Genomic DNA, 16,417 nt, shown 5'->3' with positions numbered 1-16,417 from the left:
TAGGACACCCAGCCAGTGTCAGGGAACTGGTCCTTGTGGGAAAATACCCAAACACCTGGTCAGAGAAGTGTTCTGTGTTCAGTGTCGAGAAACCAACCATCCCTTCCCACTCTCTAAGACTTATTCTGTCTGGGAAGGTACTAGTGAAGTGACCAAAATGAGCCTTCTTGTCTGAAAACATCACAGAACAATCCTCCTCCCTATGCCAACAAGAAGTAGGAGCCGAGGGAGGGTAGACATTGCCTGAGACCACCCCCATTTTCCCCATCCTGACACTAAGACTCTTTTCGCGGGCAAAATTCTCATTAAAATTCAACAGCCAGGTAACCAGACTTACACTTAGTAAAAGGTTCATGGAATTGTTCATCTCTGCATAAGACAGCCACCAGCACCTACTGGGCCAGAAACCTACACACCATCAAGGAGTAAGAGCACATATGCTCAACACACTGGCATGATGAAATGACTCCCAAAGAACTAAAACAGAAACCAATTCAACCTGCCAGACAGATGGTCATTCCCAAGAAGTCAAAAGAAGTAAATAATTTCCAGTTGGAAAGCTTGCCCTCTAGTGGGGAAATAATGAACTAACCACACAACTGCAAAGGTTCAGAACCACAGGCTAGCAACAGCATTAACACGGATGACACATATAGATAAAAGTCAGGGAACAGATATGAGCATCTTCTATAGGCTTGCCTGGGACCGTCCTCAGAGGCTTTCTCGATGGACAGATTAAGACCTTGACCTCACTCAGACAAGGCCAGATACATACTGGATGATTACTGAGCAAGAATGCAGTTCAGAACTGAAAAGAATGGGTCTGGGTCGGAGTCTGAGTTGAGCCTTTCTGTTTGTTAGCTTCGAGTCCTGTCCAATGAGGATGGGAAGCATGCCTCTCCCACAGTGAAGTGGGAATGAGATGAATACCTAGGTGAGTGCCAGCCAGCATTCAGCAACAGTACTTCCGATGGGTGCTCGCTCTGTGCCTCCCATTTCACGTACCAGGTTAGGGAGCCGAGCATCAAGCTAGATAATCACACAGCAGCAAGGGTTCAAGAAAGGAGGCAACTCCTAGAACACATGGCTGTCTTTCAGGGTTTGAAAAAGGTGTTCCTCTGGGAGGAGGAACTGCAAAGATGCCCCTCCTGAGAACTATCCGACAGGCACCACTGTACTCACCGAGGGCCACTTAGATGAAACGGCCAGCAAGAAGGATCAGTTGGGAAAGAAGCTTGATGACCTGAGTTCTGTCACCAGGACCCATATAGTGAGAGAGCTGACTCCTGCAAGCTGTAACTGCCTCATGAGTACAGTAGCGCAAGCACACACACGCATGCACATGCACGCACACACACAAGCAAGCACACACACGCATGCACATGCACGCACACACACAAACGTAAGTAAATAAATGTTAAAAGATCTTTATGCCAGACCTGGTGGCACAGGTCTTTTATGTCAGCACTTGGAGGCAGAGGCAGGTGGATCTCTGTGAGGGCCAGGCTAGCCTGATCTACATAGAGAATTCCAGAACAGCTAGGGCTACACAGTCCTACTGTCGCAAAAAGAAACCAAACAAACACCTTTACATATAAAATTAAAAGTTGAAAATCAGTTCCTCCTCATCACTGGTGATGTTTCAATGGTCAGTAGCCAGCCACACGTCACATGTGGCCAAAGTGCACAGTGGAGTAAGACAGCTACATTTATTATTGCTTCTCTTTTCCTTCCTTCCTTCCTTCCTTCCTTCCTTCCTTCCTTCCTTCCTTCCTTCCTTCCTTCCATCTAGCGCTTTTTCACTTTCTCTGACTTTAGCTCAGGATTTCATCTTTATGTATCTTTCCCCAGCCTTTTAGCTACCCTTCTATTTTCTTAGTACTTGCCTTGGAGTTTGAGGCATAGCAACTGACCTTAGTCCACTTTAAAATATCACTTTACCACTTCCAAGTTCACGTAGGTGCCTTGGAACCGAGTACCCAGCTCCTATCCCATGCTCATTCCACAAATTTCTAAATTACGATCACCCAACATACTGGTGTATTCTGATAAGCTGTATGGATTAAATAAGAAAGAAAAGGACGGGTTTCGCCTTAGTTTATTCTGGCTTTAGCACTCTATACATTTGTTTCTAACCAATCTAGTTTCCTTCTCGCTTAAGAATGTTTAACAGCTGTAGCAAGGTGGATCTCCTGAAGACCAACTCCATCTCTGATTAGATTTTACTTCTTCACATGTGATAGTTTTGCTGAATACAAAATTTCAGGCTGGTTTTTCTCTCAATTCTTTAAGCATTATATTTTACCCACTCTCTTTTCTGTTTGGTTTCTGGAAAGAAATTTGATGCTAATTGTTTCCTTTTCCCTAAAAAATGTGGGTTCTCTCTATGTAAGATTTTCTGTCTTTGACTTTCTGTGGTTGGAACAACTTGATAGCCTTTGCAGCAGTGAGCACATGGAAGTCAATGACGGCAACATCATTGTGCCATGTTTGGTTAAGTTTGGTTTGGACTACTTCATTCTGGTTAGTCCATTCATCTTAGCCTGTTTTATTTGTCTATTTCTGTTTCTAAGTTCACATATTAGCTTCAGCTATGCGTCTTATTAGCATTTATAAATCCTAAGAACCTTGAGTCTCAGTTAAAGCCATGAGTCCTAACCAGTAAACTACTAACAATTACTGTAATTACTGTCACATCAGAATCTCTTTATTCTTCACCTGAGGTGACTTCTGAGCTTTTCTTCTTGGGTTACCACAGTCTGTACAATCATACTTGTCACTATTTATTTTTGTAATTTTTTCCATCTTTATAATTATTAATTTCCTTTAAAGAAAAAAACCTGGTCGACATAAAGAACTACAGCCAATAAAGGGATGGTGAGAACTGGAGAAATAGTCCTCCCCAAGGAAGAGCACACCAATTGGTTATCCAACACCAAATGTCAGCCCTGAAAACATAATGCAAGTAACAGTATACAGACTGAGCAGGGTATATTTAAGAGTATATGTATATACGTAAACATGGATGCATGTAATAATAGTTAGTAAAATTGGCCATGGATTTGAAAGGCAGCAAAGGGGTTATACGGGAAGGTTCGGAAGGGGGAAAGGGAAGGAAGAATGATGTAATCATCATCTAAAGAAATAAAAATAACGAAATAAAATCTACAAGATGGAAGGAAAGCAATGGTCCAATAAAAAAAGATCTGGCAGTGGGTGATGCAGATATTATGAATGACTTTTATTTAGCTTTATTTCCTTTATTTGAAACAAAATTCTTCATTATATATTTTCCTATCAATGAAAATAATTTCAACCTACTTTAGTTAAGATGGAAGTAGAGGAAGAAGCCCACTATTTATTCATTAAGCAAGCATTTTCAGACTACAGAGAGAGACAGGAAAGCCTGTATAAGTGCCAGGAATGTAAAGATGGATGCTAGGGTTCATAGCTACAGAGCTCTCACCACGCTATGGTGACTTTGATCACTTACACAGAATTAACATACAACCCAGCTCATCACTGGTGATATAGAACTGTTGTGAAAATGTTTTCAAACGGCTGAGCACTGCACTGGCCACAGGGAAGACACCTGATAAATGGTGGATTTTATGTTTGTGATGGGTGTTAGAGACTACAATAGAATATGCTTCCGGGAGGAAGAGGGATAGAAATAGGGAAACGAGGATTCCTCAATGGACTCCACCAGAGGGGCTTCCCGGGGAAAGGAATGCAGGAAAAGGCATCCTAGACGGAAGAGCAAGCTAACAAGGCACAGCAGGAGCATGGCATGTTTAGAGACCGAGTCTGGAGAATCAGAACTACTGATATTTAGAGTTGGCGAGGTGGCTCAGCAGCTAAAAGCATTTGCTTTACAAGCCTGACAATACGAGTATGGTCCCAGAAACCCATGGTGGGAGGAAAGAATCAGTACCTGAAGATCCTCTAACCTTCACAAATGTGCTCTGGCACATGTATGTGTAGGTGGATTTTTCTTTAGCCTGTCAGCTCACAAAAACAAACAAACAAACAAAAAACCAAAAAAAAAAAACCAAAGACTTATTATTATGAAAGCTGTCTTAGCTTGTTTCTAACTCGTTCTTATAACTTAAATTAACCCATATTTTTAAATCTGTGTTCTTTTATGTGGCTCACCTACTGTCCATCCTGCTTCCTCTGTGTACAGCTGGCAACTGTCTTTCTTCTTTTTTTTTTTTTTTTTTTTTTTTTGCTTTTTCGAGACAGGGTTTCTCTGTGGTTTTGGAGCCTGTCCTGGAACTAGCTCTTGTAGACCAGGCTGGTCTCGAACTCAGAGAGATCCGCCTGCCTCTGCCTCCCAAGGGGATTAAAGGCGTGCGCCACCACCGCCCGGCTTCTGTCTTTCTTCTTCCCAGAGCTCTCTCTCCAGAAGTCCCACCTGACCTCTTCCTGCCTAGCTAAGCGACCATTCAGCTCTTTATTAAACCAATCACAATGATACATCTTCATACACTGTAAAGGAATATTCTGCAGTGTGTGCCCACACACACACACACAGAGAGAGAGAGCGGGGGGGGGAATAAAAATTTAAAAGTATTCGTATTTATTCATCAGTTATGTATCAGGAACTACATTCACTTCCACACACAAAAAAAATCTGAGGTAGATATTATAACCCCCATTCAATCGATAGGAAAACCAACCTTAGCAAGGCTATTACTCAGCGATACACTGGGCCCTGCTTACAAGACCTGAAAAGAAAAATGATTGACAAGAACAGAAAAGGCTCTTATAGGACAGGCCAACAATCTGCTCGTTTATTTAAAGAACAAATTTGAGACATTAAAGTCTTAAACACTTGACCCAAAGTTATACTGTCAAAAGTGGTCCTGCAGGGGATAGGCAGGGAGAACAGGGACCTTGTGCATCACAAAGTAGTTGATGCCACCTGTGCAATTGCCCTGGTTACCTGTGAGGGTCTGAGCCAGGGCAGATGCACAAAGAATGGAGCATGCAGGGAGGATGACCAGCAGCGGTGGGCACCAAGAGAAAGCAAGAATGCCTGGGCCTCCAGGTTTCTGGTTGAGCACTGCCATTAGCAGGCTTAGGGAAATCCCATACTCATTAATAGATGTGTGAGCTACTTTTACATCATAGTGACCTGAGTTTGTTGTGGGCCATAGTTTTAGTCTACCACAGCAGAGAACACGTGTGGAGGAGTTCATGATGGCATATAAGCAGTAGAGACCCCAGCCAACATCAAGAGTGGGTAAAGTCTTTAAAGGCCCTAATGACTTAACTTCTGCCACCAGGACCCAACTCCTAAGGGCTCCTCAGCTTTTAAAATAACAGAAATTCATACACATAAGCCTGTGGGGGACATTTCAGATTCAAACCATAGCATTCTATCCACAGCTCTCATTTCCTAATGCAAATCTCGTAATATAAGATACAGTCAGTCCAGCCTCAAGTCCCCATGGTCTTAATGGTCTCAACATTGTTCAAAAGTCTAAAATATCTTCTGACATTTCAAACCATCTTATCTGGAACTTCTGGAAAATCAAAAAACAAGTTACATCTCTTAATCCCTAGTCCAAAAAGAAAGAGGGAGGTACAGTAAGGGAAGCAAGACTCAACATTAGCAGAGCAAGCATAAAAGCCTGCAGCTCCATGTGTGACATCAGGCATGGTAACATGTGCTCTGGAGAGTTGAGTAGTCCCACGTGTCCAGATCTACCATTCACAGTACATGTGAGCACTCCCTTAGGACAGCTTCCCCAAGAACCCACAGCTTTTTTCAGCAACCTCTACATGTTGGAACTCAGGCCTAGCCTGACTGGGGGCTCCCTGCAGGGAATTAAACCCTGCTACTGTTTGTCCTCACCAGCTTTTCTCAAACTTTGGTGAAGCCTGTGTGACCCTGTGACTCTTACAATGCATGCTGGCATAATCCGCACCATATACAGGCGATGCCATCCTACAGTACCAGCTCCACAAGTAGTTGCTCTCCCAGACCACAGCTGCTGCAGAGTCCAGGCACCTGCCCAGCTGCATCTGGGAACTTTCCCCTAGATGACTGTCTTATGAGTTTTCTTGCTGTGCTGAGACACCATGACCATTGCAACTCTAATATATGAAAACATTTAATTCAAGTGGCTCGCTTATAGTTTCAGAGGTTCAGTCCGTTATTAGCATGGAAGAGGTGGTGCTGGAGTAATGGCTACAAGTCCTACGTCTTGCAGGCAACAGCAAGTCAACTGAGACATGGCATTATCTTGAGCACAGGAGACCTCAAAAGTCCACTCCATAGTGATACTCTTCCTCCAACAAGGCCACACCTCCTAATAATGCCACTCCCTGAGATTATGGGGGCCAATGACATTCAAACTACCACATCAGTAGGGCCCCTTTTCAGCACTCCTCTTTCAAATATACCTGCACTGCTACATGATGGGAGCCTTTGCCAAGCAATTTTTTGTTGTTTTGACACAGGATTTCTGTGTAAAAGCCCTAACTGTTCTGGAACTAGCTCTGTAGACCAGGCAGGCCTCAGACTCAGAGACCAGCTTGCCTCTGCCTCTTGAGTGCTGGGATTAAAGGCGTGTGCCACCACCACCCAGCTGTACTTGCACAAACTGCACGTTATTCTGACTTTGTTTTGTTTTTTAACGTTCAATTCTCCTTATACATCCAGTTAAAAGCAGCAAGAACAACCATGCCACAGCCTAAGTATTACACTGTTTTGGAGTTTTCCTCTGATAAATTAGTCTGTTATTACTTTGAATTCAGCCTTACCCAAATTTTCAAGCAATCTCACGACACAGGCCTCCAGCCCTGTTCCCCTCTGAACGCTAATGAACTGGGTGGGCATCTGCTATCTATCTCAGTATTCTGGACTTCCAAACCCTCAGCAGAATGGTCCATGAGGCTCTGCTCACAATATTATAGCATTTCCTAACCCACAGGCTCATATCCACATAGTCAGGTGAATCACAGCATAGCCACTTCTTTGGTACAAAGGTTTCCTATGGAAACTTTGTATTGCACAAAATAAAATATTCAACAGAAGCAAAGACCCAACCCACAACCTAACATTTGATGATGTCTGTGTATGAGTTATCTAGTTGAATCTGAAGTTCAAGAAGTCGGTATGACTGGAGATCTGTGATTTAAAAAAACTATCAGAACTGTTGAGCCGGGCGGTGGTGGCGCACGCCTTTAATCCCAGCACTCGGGAGGCAGAGGCAGGCGGATTTCTGTGAGTTCGAGACCAGCCTGGTCTACAAGAGCTAGTTCCAGGACAGGCTCCAAAACCACAGAGAAACCCTGTCTCGAAAAACCAAAAACAAAACAAAACAAAACAAAACAAAACAAAAAAAAAACTGTTGAAAGTCGGCATGTTCAGGGAGAGTGGCAGCACTGGGAGGGTAAGCCAGGAAACACACCCAGATGCAGAGATCAGCCAATATTCTCTCTTCTTCTTTCTCTTAAACCGGTTACTTGACTGGAGTTTCTGTGGCATACCTGGTTAATCATAATCTTGGCACAGCCCTGGGGACCCCAATGCCAAGCACCCCTTACTCTACTTACACATCAGTTCTGACTGAAGTTCAGTAGTTTAGGGGTACCTCAGGCCTGTAATTGACCACACCTTACCTGCATGGACCCAAAACTCTCAAAAACACCTAATCATCTCAAATGAATATTTTTTTAAAAAAAAGTCTTAATTTCTTTTATTATGTGTAGGTATAGTTTTGTGCCTCCAGAGGCCAGAAGAGGATGTGAGGTCCCCGGGGGACTGCAGCTGCAGGCAGCTGTGAGTCATATGATCGTCATAAACCACCCAGTGTGGGTGCGAAGAACTGAACTTGGGCCTCTGTGTGCTCCTGACCTCTGGGCCACCCCTTCTGCACCAGCCCTACAGAGTAATGTTCCAGTCTGGTCACCAGCAACCTTCAAAAATGTCATCCTGCTGATAGTAAGATGAAGAATTACATACTTGCCAGAATATTTCATGACAAGTATCCATTAGATTGTTTGCTTGTGTGTTTGGTTTTTAAGTCTCACTATGTAGCCACAGGTAGGATGGAACTCGATCTGCAGAGCAGACTGGTCTCCGACTCAGGGATTAAAGGAGTACGCCATCATTCCCAGGCTATTTCTAAATTTTTAAAACACCAAAAGGAATCCCAGCTTCTGTAGCACCAAAACATATCTGGGAGGTGGTTATCAATAACCACATTTTCTATAAACTTAAAAATATTTTTCTAGTATGGACACATAATAACAACAGATATAAACAAACAACTTTGTATAAAATAATTTATTGTGGAATTGTCGAGATTGGAATTATTTTACAGTTAGTTTTTCTCCTCTCAGCAACTAAGTTTCTAAAGAGATAAAGGGAAATCATTTTAATTAGAACTGTCTAAAATCTCCATTCTGAATTTGTATCAGATAGTAGAGTTAGACATTGATAATAGCTGAGAAATAGTGATTTCATTATATGATATGGCAAGGTGTCCCCGCCCCCAAATACTGATCAACAACATGTTATAGCTTAACTAATTATAGTTTAAATTCTCATTTGAGGGATCTAAGCATTCACCAAGTAGTTAAACATGGCTGTGAGGGTGATAGTGCCGCTTTAGTTTGTACTCTGCCCAATCATGCTCCCTTGAAGAAAATCTCTCAAAATAAGCTACTTGCTAGCTCTCTAAGCAATCAGTCAAGAAAGCACAACTGCTCCATGATGATTTGTAAGTCCAGAACAAATACACAAGAAATTTCATGGCCAACTTACATGACTAAGAGGCAGACCAGTCTTCACATTCTGCATCATCAACATAAAAACTGGAGTACCTTTATTAAACCATAAAGTGTCACAAAAGAATATGGTTATCACAAAAAATATTACTTTATTAGAGTCTAATGACACAAGGAGGAAACAGAAATCATTCAAGTTAAGGTAAAAAGAGAGAATCATGTTATCTACCAAAATGGAAAATATGGCTATTTTTTAACATAAAGCTAACACTTCAAAATAAAAACAAAAAAAATCAAATAAAGAAGCCAATAAAGAGATCAAAACAGGCTCTGAAACTAGGATAAACAACAGCGCTAAGAGGGACGTTTATGCGTTAATCAACAACTAAGTATAATACAGAAGCAACAACACTCCTAATTCAGGAGTGTAAGACTGTACAAGTATAAACAAGCAATTGTAACAGATGTCTATGTAAATTGGAGGCCAGACAGAGCGTAAAATAAGCTCACATAATACTTCATTTAAAACTTCTATCCAGCCGGGCGGTGGTGGCGCACGCCTTTAATCCCAGCACTTGGGAGGCAGAGGCAGGCGGATCTCTGGGCGTTCGAGGCCAGCCTGGTCTACAAAGGGAGTTCCAGGACAGGCTCCAAAGCTACAGAGAAACCCTGTCTCGAAAAACCAAAAAAAAAAAAAAAAAACTTCTATCCAAATATTTCATTTCATACCAATAAAATACACACTAGAAAAGAAACCCTGATGTGAATTCAAATTTGAATCTGTAAGAGCAAACTTTGCACAAGATTTCAAACTTCACACTTGAAGAACTCATGGTCAGCTGTTCGGTGTAGTGTGGCTTCGGTGGCAGCAGGCAGGAAGGCAGAGGTAAGCGGAAGCAGGTTATGGCAGGCCTTCCTGTACTCTTCATACTGGGAACTACAGCTCCCAAAGCTGCCGTCAAGCAGGGCCTCGGAAACCTTTGTAAGAGTCTAATGACACAGGAAGACATATCAATTGCACAAAGATACAAGCAGCTTGCTAATGATTTTAATCAACAGACCCAACCTATTCCTTACCCCGAGAAAGACTTCAGTCTCTTCTTATCTACAGTAAGCATTCACTACAAATAAAGAACATTAAACGCCAACTTGGAGCTGACTGTGATGGCACAGGCCTTTCCAATCACAGGGGGCCGAAGTAGGATTCTAACTCCAAGATTAACTGCATAGCAAGATCGTGTCTCAAAAGGGGGAAAAGGGAATGGCGAGATGCCTCAGCAGTCAAACGCAGTTGTTGCCAAGCCTGACAATTCAAGTTCAATCTTAGGATCTATATGGGAAAGTAGAGACTCAAATCCCGAAAGTTGTCCTCTGACCTCCACATTCTTGGCATGGCACTCTCCTTCCCAATAAACAAACAAGCAGCCCCCCCCCCAAAAAAAAATTTATGAGAGGAAAACACTCAAAAGCCTTAAAAAGATAATTCTAGTTTTTGTTTTATTGGGGCGGCTTAGCATCAAACTGAGTGTGTAGCCAGTGCTAGCTCTGAACTTCTGATGCTCCTGCTTCCACTCTGAGTTGCAGAATTACAGGCACACACCACCATATCAGGAAGTGTCCTTTACTGGCAACAGCTCACATTACTAAGTGGCTCTATGTATGAGCCAGGAGGAAGGACTTCATGTTTTGCTATTTCAGTTAAGTTTAACTCAATTGTGCAACAGGTATCACTTGCACATCTATTTTTGAAATGAGAAAAGAAACATAACTTGCTTGAAGTCACACAGTTAGTAACAGGTGGGGCTGAGATTTGCATCCGGGCTGAGCATTTTAACCGAGTTAGAACTGTTGTAGAGATGCACATTTTGTAAGATATTGCAAGACCTATCAATCAGTCTGTGAAGAATCTTACCTTCACATTTTTATCTTTTATAGTGTCATCCAACCTAGTGGCTATAGCAATTGCTTTCTCTTGCCTTGACTTGTCCAGAAAATACATCATTTTAGCACCTGAAATTCCAAGACATTTCAAGATGAGTAACTGTTAAGGCTTACGCTCATCTAGCTTATACTGGTCAGTCAGATGTGGCTCACAGTGTTTAATCACCTAGTGGAGGGCTAGAGCTGGCATTCATCAGCTCTGGGTAGCCAACTATGACGTGTGCTCCTAATTTCCTCCTGTCAGTAACATCCCACTGAAGCTTTGGGCCACAATGAGAGCATGAGTTACCGAGACAAAGCTATCCGAAGAGCAGTGAAGAGCACTTGCTGCTCTTACAGAGGACCCAGGTTTTGTTTCCAGCACCCACACAGCAGCTCACAACTATCTGTAACTCCAGTTCCAGGCAAGCTGACATCCTCTTCTGGCCTCCATAGGTACTGCACACATGCTGTGCACCAACATATACACATAAAACTTTAAAAATAAAATTTAAAACAAAACATTATTAAAGCTTTTCCCTCAGACAGTTATCAAACACTTACTGAAATAAAAAATTTGACAACTTCTATGCTTAGAAACAATGTGATTCAAAATATAAATGTACAGGGTTACCCTATACAATCAATGACAGCCAAAACCACTCTTTTGTTTTTTCAAAACCACTTTTACAACGCATAGTACCTTAAACTAAAGCATCTAAAGAATAAATTACTGCCACAAAGAAATATAGTCAAAGAAAGATATTTTTACAAAGAAAGTAATTTATAAAAGCTATTTAAAGTAAAACAAAACACAGTTCATATGTGTCCTGAAAATGATATGGCATATGTTCATGTTCCTACTGTATTCTTATTAATGTACATTATTTTTCTCTGTTGAAAACTCTATACATATTAACTTAGTTATAAAATGGTATCTTGACTCTTTTTTTTTTAAGGAGCTTTTCTTTTTCTTTGGGATTTTTTTTGTTTTTGTTTTTTGTTTTTCGAGACAAGGTTTCTCTGTAGTTTTGGAGCCTGTCCTGGAACTAGCTCTTGTAGACCAGGCTGGTCTCGAACTCACCAGAGATCCACCTGCCTCTGCCTCCCAAGTGCTGGGATTAAAGGCGCGCGCCACCACTGCCCGGCTCTTTGGGATATTTTTTTTTTATTTTTTTATTTTTTTGGTTTTTCGAGACAGGGTTTCTCTGTGGTTTTGGAGCCTGTCCTGGCACTAGCTCTTGTAGCCCAGGCTGGTCTCGAACTCACAGAGATCCGCCTGCCTCTGCCTCCCGAGTGCTGGGATTAAAGGCGTGCGCCACCACCGCCCAGCTTCTTTGGGATATTTTAATTGTACTCTGACACCCCCAAGACTGCCAATAAAGTTACTTCAAATTAGAGAGTGGAGCTAGCTACTAGCTGACCAAAATTAGCCATAGAGGCTTTGGAGGACTGAGAACATATAGAGACAAAGGAGGTAGTAGGGTGAGGCTTAGAAAAAGTCTCAGCCCTTTTGAATTGAGGAAGGAGAGAAGTCACTGGCCACTTCTTCACTTCTCTGATCATTCAGGTTTTGACTCCTGAGTTTGTATAATTAAATAAATGCTCCATTCATCTTTCCTTTCTTAAGACATATTTATTATGTATACAGTGTTCTGTGCGTACATTGACCTGCATGCCAGGGGAGGGCATCAGGTACCATTACAGATGGTTATGAGCCTCCATGTACTTGCTAGGGATGGAACTCAGGAAGAGCAGTCAATTCTCTTAACCTCTGATCCATTTCTCCAGCCCCCATCTTTTATTTTTATATGGTAGAAATTTTCCTTTTCCTTAGAATATTTTAAAAACTATTTCTCTATCATCCTGGTCTTCTAAAAAATTACTTTCACCTACTGTCGTGAGCCACGCCAGAGGAGCAGCGAGTTGCTATTGAAGGTCCAAAGTCAGCCCAACAGAATGGAATCCTCTGATGGGCCAGTTTCCTTTAGGAAAGGCCACGGGACTGTAGACCCTGGAATGTCTTTTGCTTCTGCTGTGCCTTTACATGTTTGCTGTGGCTCTCTTTCTCTGGTATCTAGCATGGTGTGAGTGGACGTGGGGAGATCTCCACTGTCTGTAATATTGTGTGTTTATCTCTTGGAAACATCCCACTCTACTGGGCATTTTTTCCTGTGAATTGCCAAGATGACCCCTCCCTAGGCTGTACTGTTTAATTTAATTATGAGAGCTTATAGTGCTTTGATGAATAAAAATAAATACAAGGCTATGTTTCACAACCAGGGTCTGAGTCTCACCTAAGGAGCTGCACGGATTGTAGCTCAAGTTAATGACCAACAGTTGAGTCTCAATAGCCCAGTTTGTTTAAATTTTTTTAACCTTAATGTTGGGAGATAAGTGCATATGTCTTGGAGTGTGTCACAGACGAAACAAAGTTTTGAAAACACCAAAGTTAGACTAAGATGTTTTCGCTAAATAATTTTGAGGTGAAAAACCCAAGAAGACAATCTAAAGTTTTAAAACAGCACACAGTTGAATGCGGGACTCTTTCAAGGTCAGGGAACAAGAACAAAGCAGCCCAGTTATTACGGGCTGGCTAGGTTTGGTTGATGACCAAAAGTGATGATTAATTCTTATATCCATTCAAGTCCTCAATATCCTGACATAAAAACTATTAATGAATGGATACATACCCTAAAGATTTAAAGTAGAGCCGACTGATTCTTTTTCATATATAAAAGTTTAGGTTTGTGATTCCTTTAAGATTCCTTATAAGATTGCCTTTTAAGATAAGTAATAAAGTGATTGGTCCTTTCTCTGTAACTGTAAAATGCAGCCTGCCAGTAAGAGACCTGACAAAAACACCTTGCTTGCCACATGGTTGATCTATAACAAGTTGCTTGGGTATGAATATATATGGGTTCTTGGGATAATTTGTTTTATATCTGTAATACATAAAATATTTGATCATGTGAGGGAGATTAAAAACATATTTTTACCTATAATAATTCACTTGAAAAATGGAATGCAACTGTTCTGACTCTTGTACTGCCTGGAAGATTCTGTGGGGCATAAAAGCTGTAAAACAACATGAGATAGAAAGAATAAAGAGAGAATAACAAGAATTGAAATAAAGGAGGAAAACATCAATAGAGTCTGTGAGTGCCTTTTTCCTTAACATGTCTCAGATAGAAAAGTTTAGCTTTGCCGGGCGGTGGTGGTGCACACCTTTAATCCCAGCACTCGGGAGGCAGAGGCAGGCGGATCTCTGTGAGTTCGAGACCAGCCTGGTCTACAAGAGCTAGTTCCAGGACAGGCTCCAAAGCCACAGAGAAACCCTGTCTTCAAAAACCAAAAAAAAAAAAAAAAAAAAAGAAAAAAGAAAGACAGAAAGAAAAGTTTAGGTTCGCTGACTCCATGATATCCCTGTGCTGCTGGAGGCTGGTCCCCCAGACAGCAATAACCTATTTAAAAATTATTATTATTTATTTAATTATTATAAATTATTTTAATTAATTGTGTCTGTGTGGGGGTTTATGCATCTGAGTACAGGTACCCACAGAGGCCAGAGGTGTTAAATCCCTCTAGGGTTGGAGTTCTAGGTGGCTGTGAGCCTCCTGATAGGTACTGGGAATCTGACTCAGATCATCCAGAAGAGCAGTGCATGAACACTCTTAACCACCAAGCCAAGTCTCCAGCCCGTCCTCTGTTCTTACAGAAAAATTCTTCTCTGCTCTTTCTACCTAGAAATGTAATTTTTTTAAATGTTAATTCTTCCACATGTATTACAATGAAGACATTTTCTTTAACAAAGCTTAGATTAAAATTATCTATACAATTTTAGGCAAAATTATCTACATGGTTTAAAGCAGAGCACAGTCCAGGGAGGGGAGCAGAGAAAAATGTAGAGCTCAGTAACAATCAATTAAAAAAAAAAAAAAAAAAAAAGCAGAGCACAGTTAAATTTGGTACATCTTTCACTTTATCTCCAACTTTTCTACCATCCTTCATCTAATTCTCACTGACATGTTAGCAATCTGTGTAAGAAGCCTAGAACCCTTTCCAAAACAAAACAGGATACTGTGAGAACAATCTCTGTCCAGATGATGTCTCTAAAACACAGGGAACATGAGAAACACAAATGGCTCCTGAGGCTGCTTGAGCAGATCTGAGTTTCTGGTATACTAGACAACACAGAATAGGGTCCCGACACACTGGAGACCCACAGAATGGTGCCGAGCCCTCTGTCCCAGGGCACACTGCCAGGATATGCTGCCCCTCATGTACACCCTCACATGCCACAGTGTGGATGCCATTCGAACTCATGGGATAACAACATCATGTATCCTTAGCTGACTGGATAGTAAATGTATATACACCAGTGAATTTCCACATTAAGCTAGATCTGCACCCCGATGCTGGTCCCAGAGTCTGCTTCCCAGGTAACTCAGCGTCACACTGTGGCGCTCACCCCTCAAGCTGCCAGAGTAATGCTCCACGGGATACAAATAAATTTTCAAGACACAAAATATGTAACACAAGGCTAGGGATGTAGCCAGTTGGTAAACTGCTTGCCTAACTTTGCATGAAGGCCTGGGTTCACTCTCCAGCACTACATAAAACCAGATGTGGTGGACCATGGCTCTAATCTTAGTACTCAGCATGTGGACACTGTAAGCTGTTCCAGGTTATCCTTGGCTATAAGAAGCCAACCCAATGGCATTAAACCCCCTCAACCAAATAAATAAATAAAAATAAAAAAGAGTAACAGCAATAAGAATTTGAGAAAAAATTACTTATAATCTCAGTATCCAAAGACAACATTAAAGTTTTGGTATAAACTTTCTTTCAGACCTCTTCCCAGGCATATTTTTATATAGTTGAGATTTATTGTTCACTGGTCTCTGCTGATGTATATAAAAGTTATTTTTTTAAAAATTTTATTTATTTATTCATTTATTTATTATGTATACAATATTCTGTCTGTGTGTATGCCTGAAGGTCAGAAGAGGGCGCCAGACCTCTTAACAGATGGTTGTGAGCCACCATGTGGTTGTTGGGAATTGAACTCAGGACCTTTGGAAGAGCAGGCAATGCTCTTAACCACTGAGTCATCTCTCCAGCCCCTTTTTTATATTTATTTATTTATTATGTATACGATATTCTGTCTGTATGCCTACAGGCCAGAAGAGGGCACCAGACCCCATTACAGATGGTTGGTTGTGAGCCACCATGTGGTTGCTAGGAATTGAACTCAGGAGCTTTGGAAGAGCAGGCAATGCTCTTAACCTCTGAGCCATCTCTCCAGCCCCCACTTGGGAGGCAGAGGCAGGCGGATCTCTGTGAGTTCGAGACCAGCCTTGGTCTACAAGAGCTAGTTCCAGGACAGGCTCCAAAACCACAGAGAAACCCTGTCTCGAAAAACAAAAAAATAAATAAATAAATAAAAAGTTATTTATAACCAGATAACTAGGTAAGTATAATCAAAGCAGCTTCAAAGTCAGCCTGGGTTACGTTACATGAGACCTTATCTCAAAAATAAATATATAAATAAATGAATAAACCTCTTACTCATTGTTATTATAAATCATCCCAATGGAATTCACACTGTTTTAAAGGGTTAAATGACTACCTGATTCCACTCTAACATTTACCACTGCTTCCCATATCACCAAACACACTCTTGTTCATTCTCTTTCCCCAAATTTTATATACATTTCAGTAGGTATCTTTGTATTGAAAGCTCTTTCTT

The 16,417-nt window shown here is 41.4% G+C and overlaps 1 protein-coding gene across 4 annotated transcripts in view; it reads right to left on the bottom strand.

Annotated features, from left to right (window-relative positions):
* The window catches only part of Naa16 (N-alpha-acetyltransferase 16, NatA auxiliary subunit), an 87,924-nt gene that overhangs the window by 21,192 nt on the left and 50,315 nt on the right, over window positions 1–16,417 (bottom strand). For 2 of the 4 annotated variants that reach the window (XM_057786553.1, XM_057786556.1), the window contains 2 exons: window positions 10,658–10,755; window positions 8,878–9,735 (listed from right to left, as the gene is read on the bottom strand). The exons of 1 other annotated variant lie outside the window; for it this stretch is intronic. In XM_057786553.1, the coding sequence (XP_057642536.1) occupies window positions 9,553–9,735; window positions 10,658–10,755 (281 nt within the window). In that variant the 3' untranslated portion in view covers window positions 8,878–9,552. One more of the 4 variants, XM_057786554.1, reaches the window with a different exon arrangement.

Source organism: Chionomys nivalis, chromosome 12, assembly GCF_950005125.1.
Source record: "Chionomys nivalis chromosome 12, mChiNiv1.1, whole genome shotgun sequence".
Taxonomy (NCBI): domain Eukaryota; kingdom Metazoa; phylum Chordata; class Mammalia; order Rodentia; family Cricetidae; genus Chionomys; species Chionomys nivalis.
Note: the sequence above shows the minus strand (reverse complement) of the source record. Positions and strands in the feature narration are given on the sequence as shown.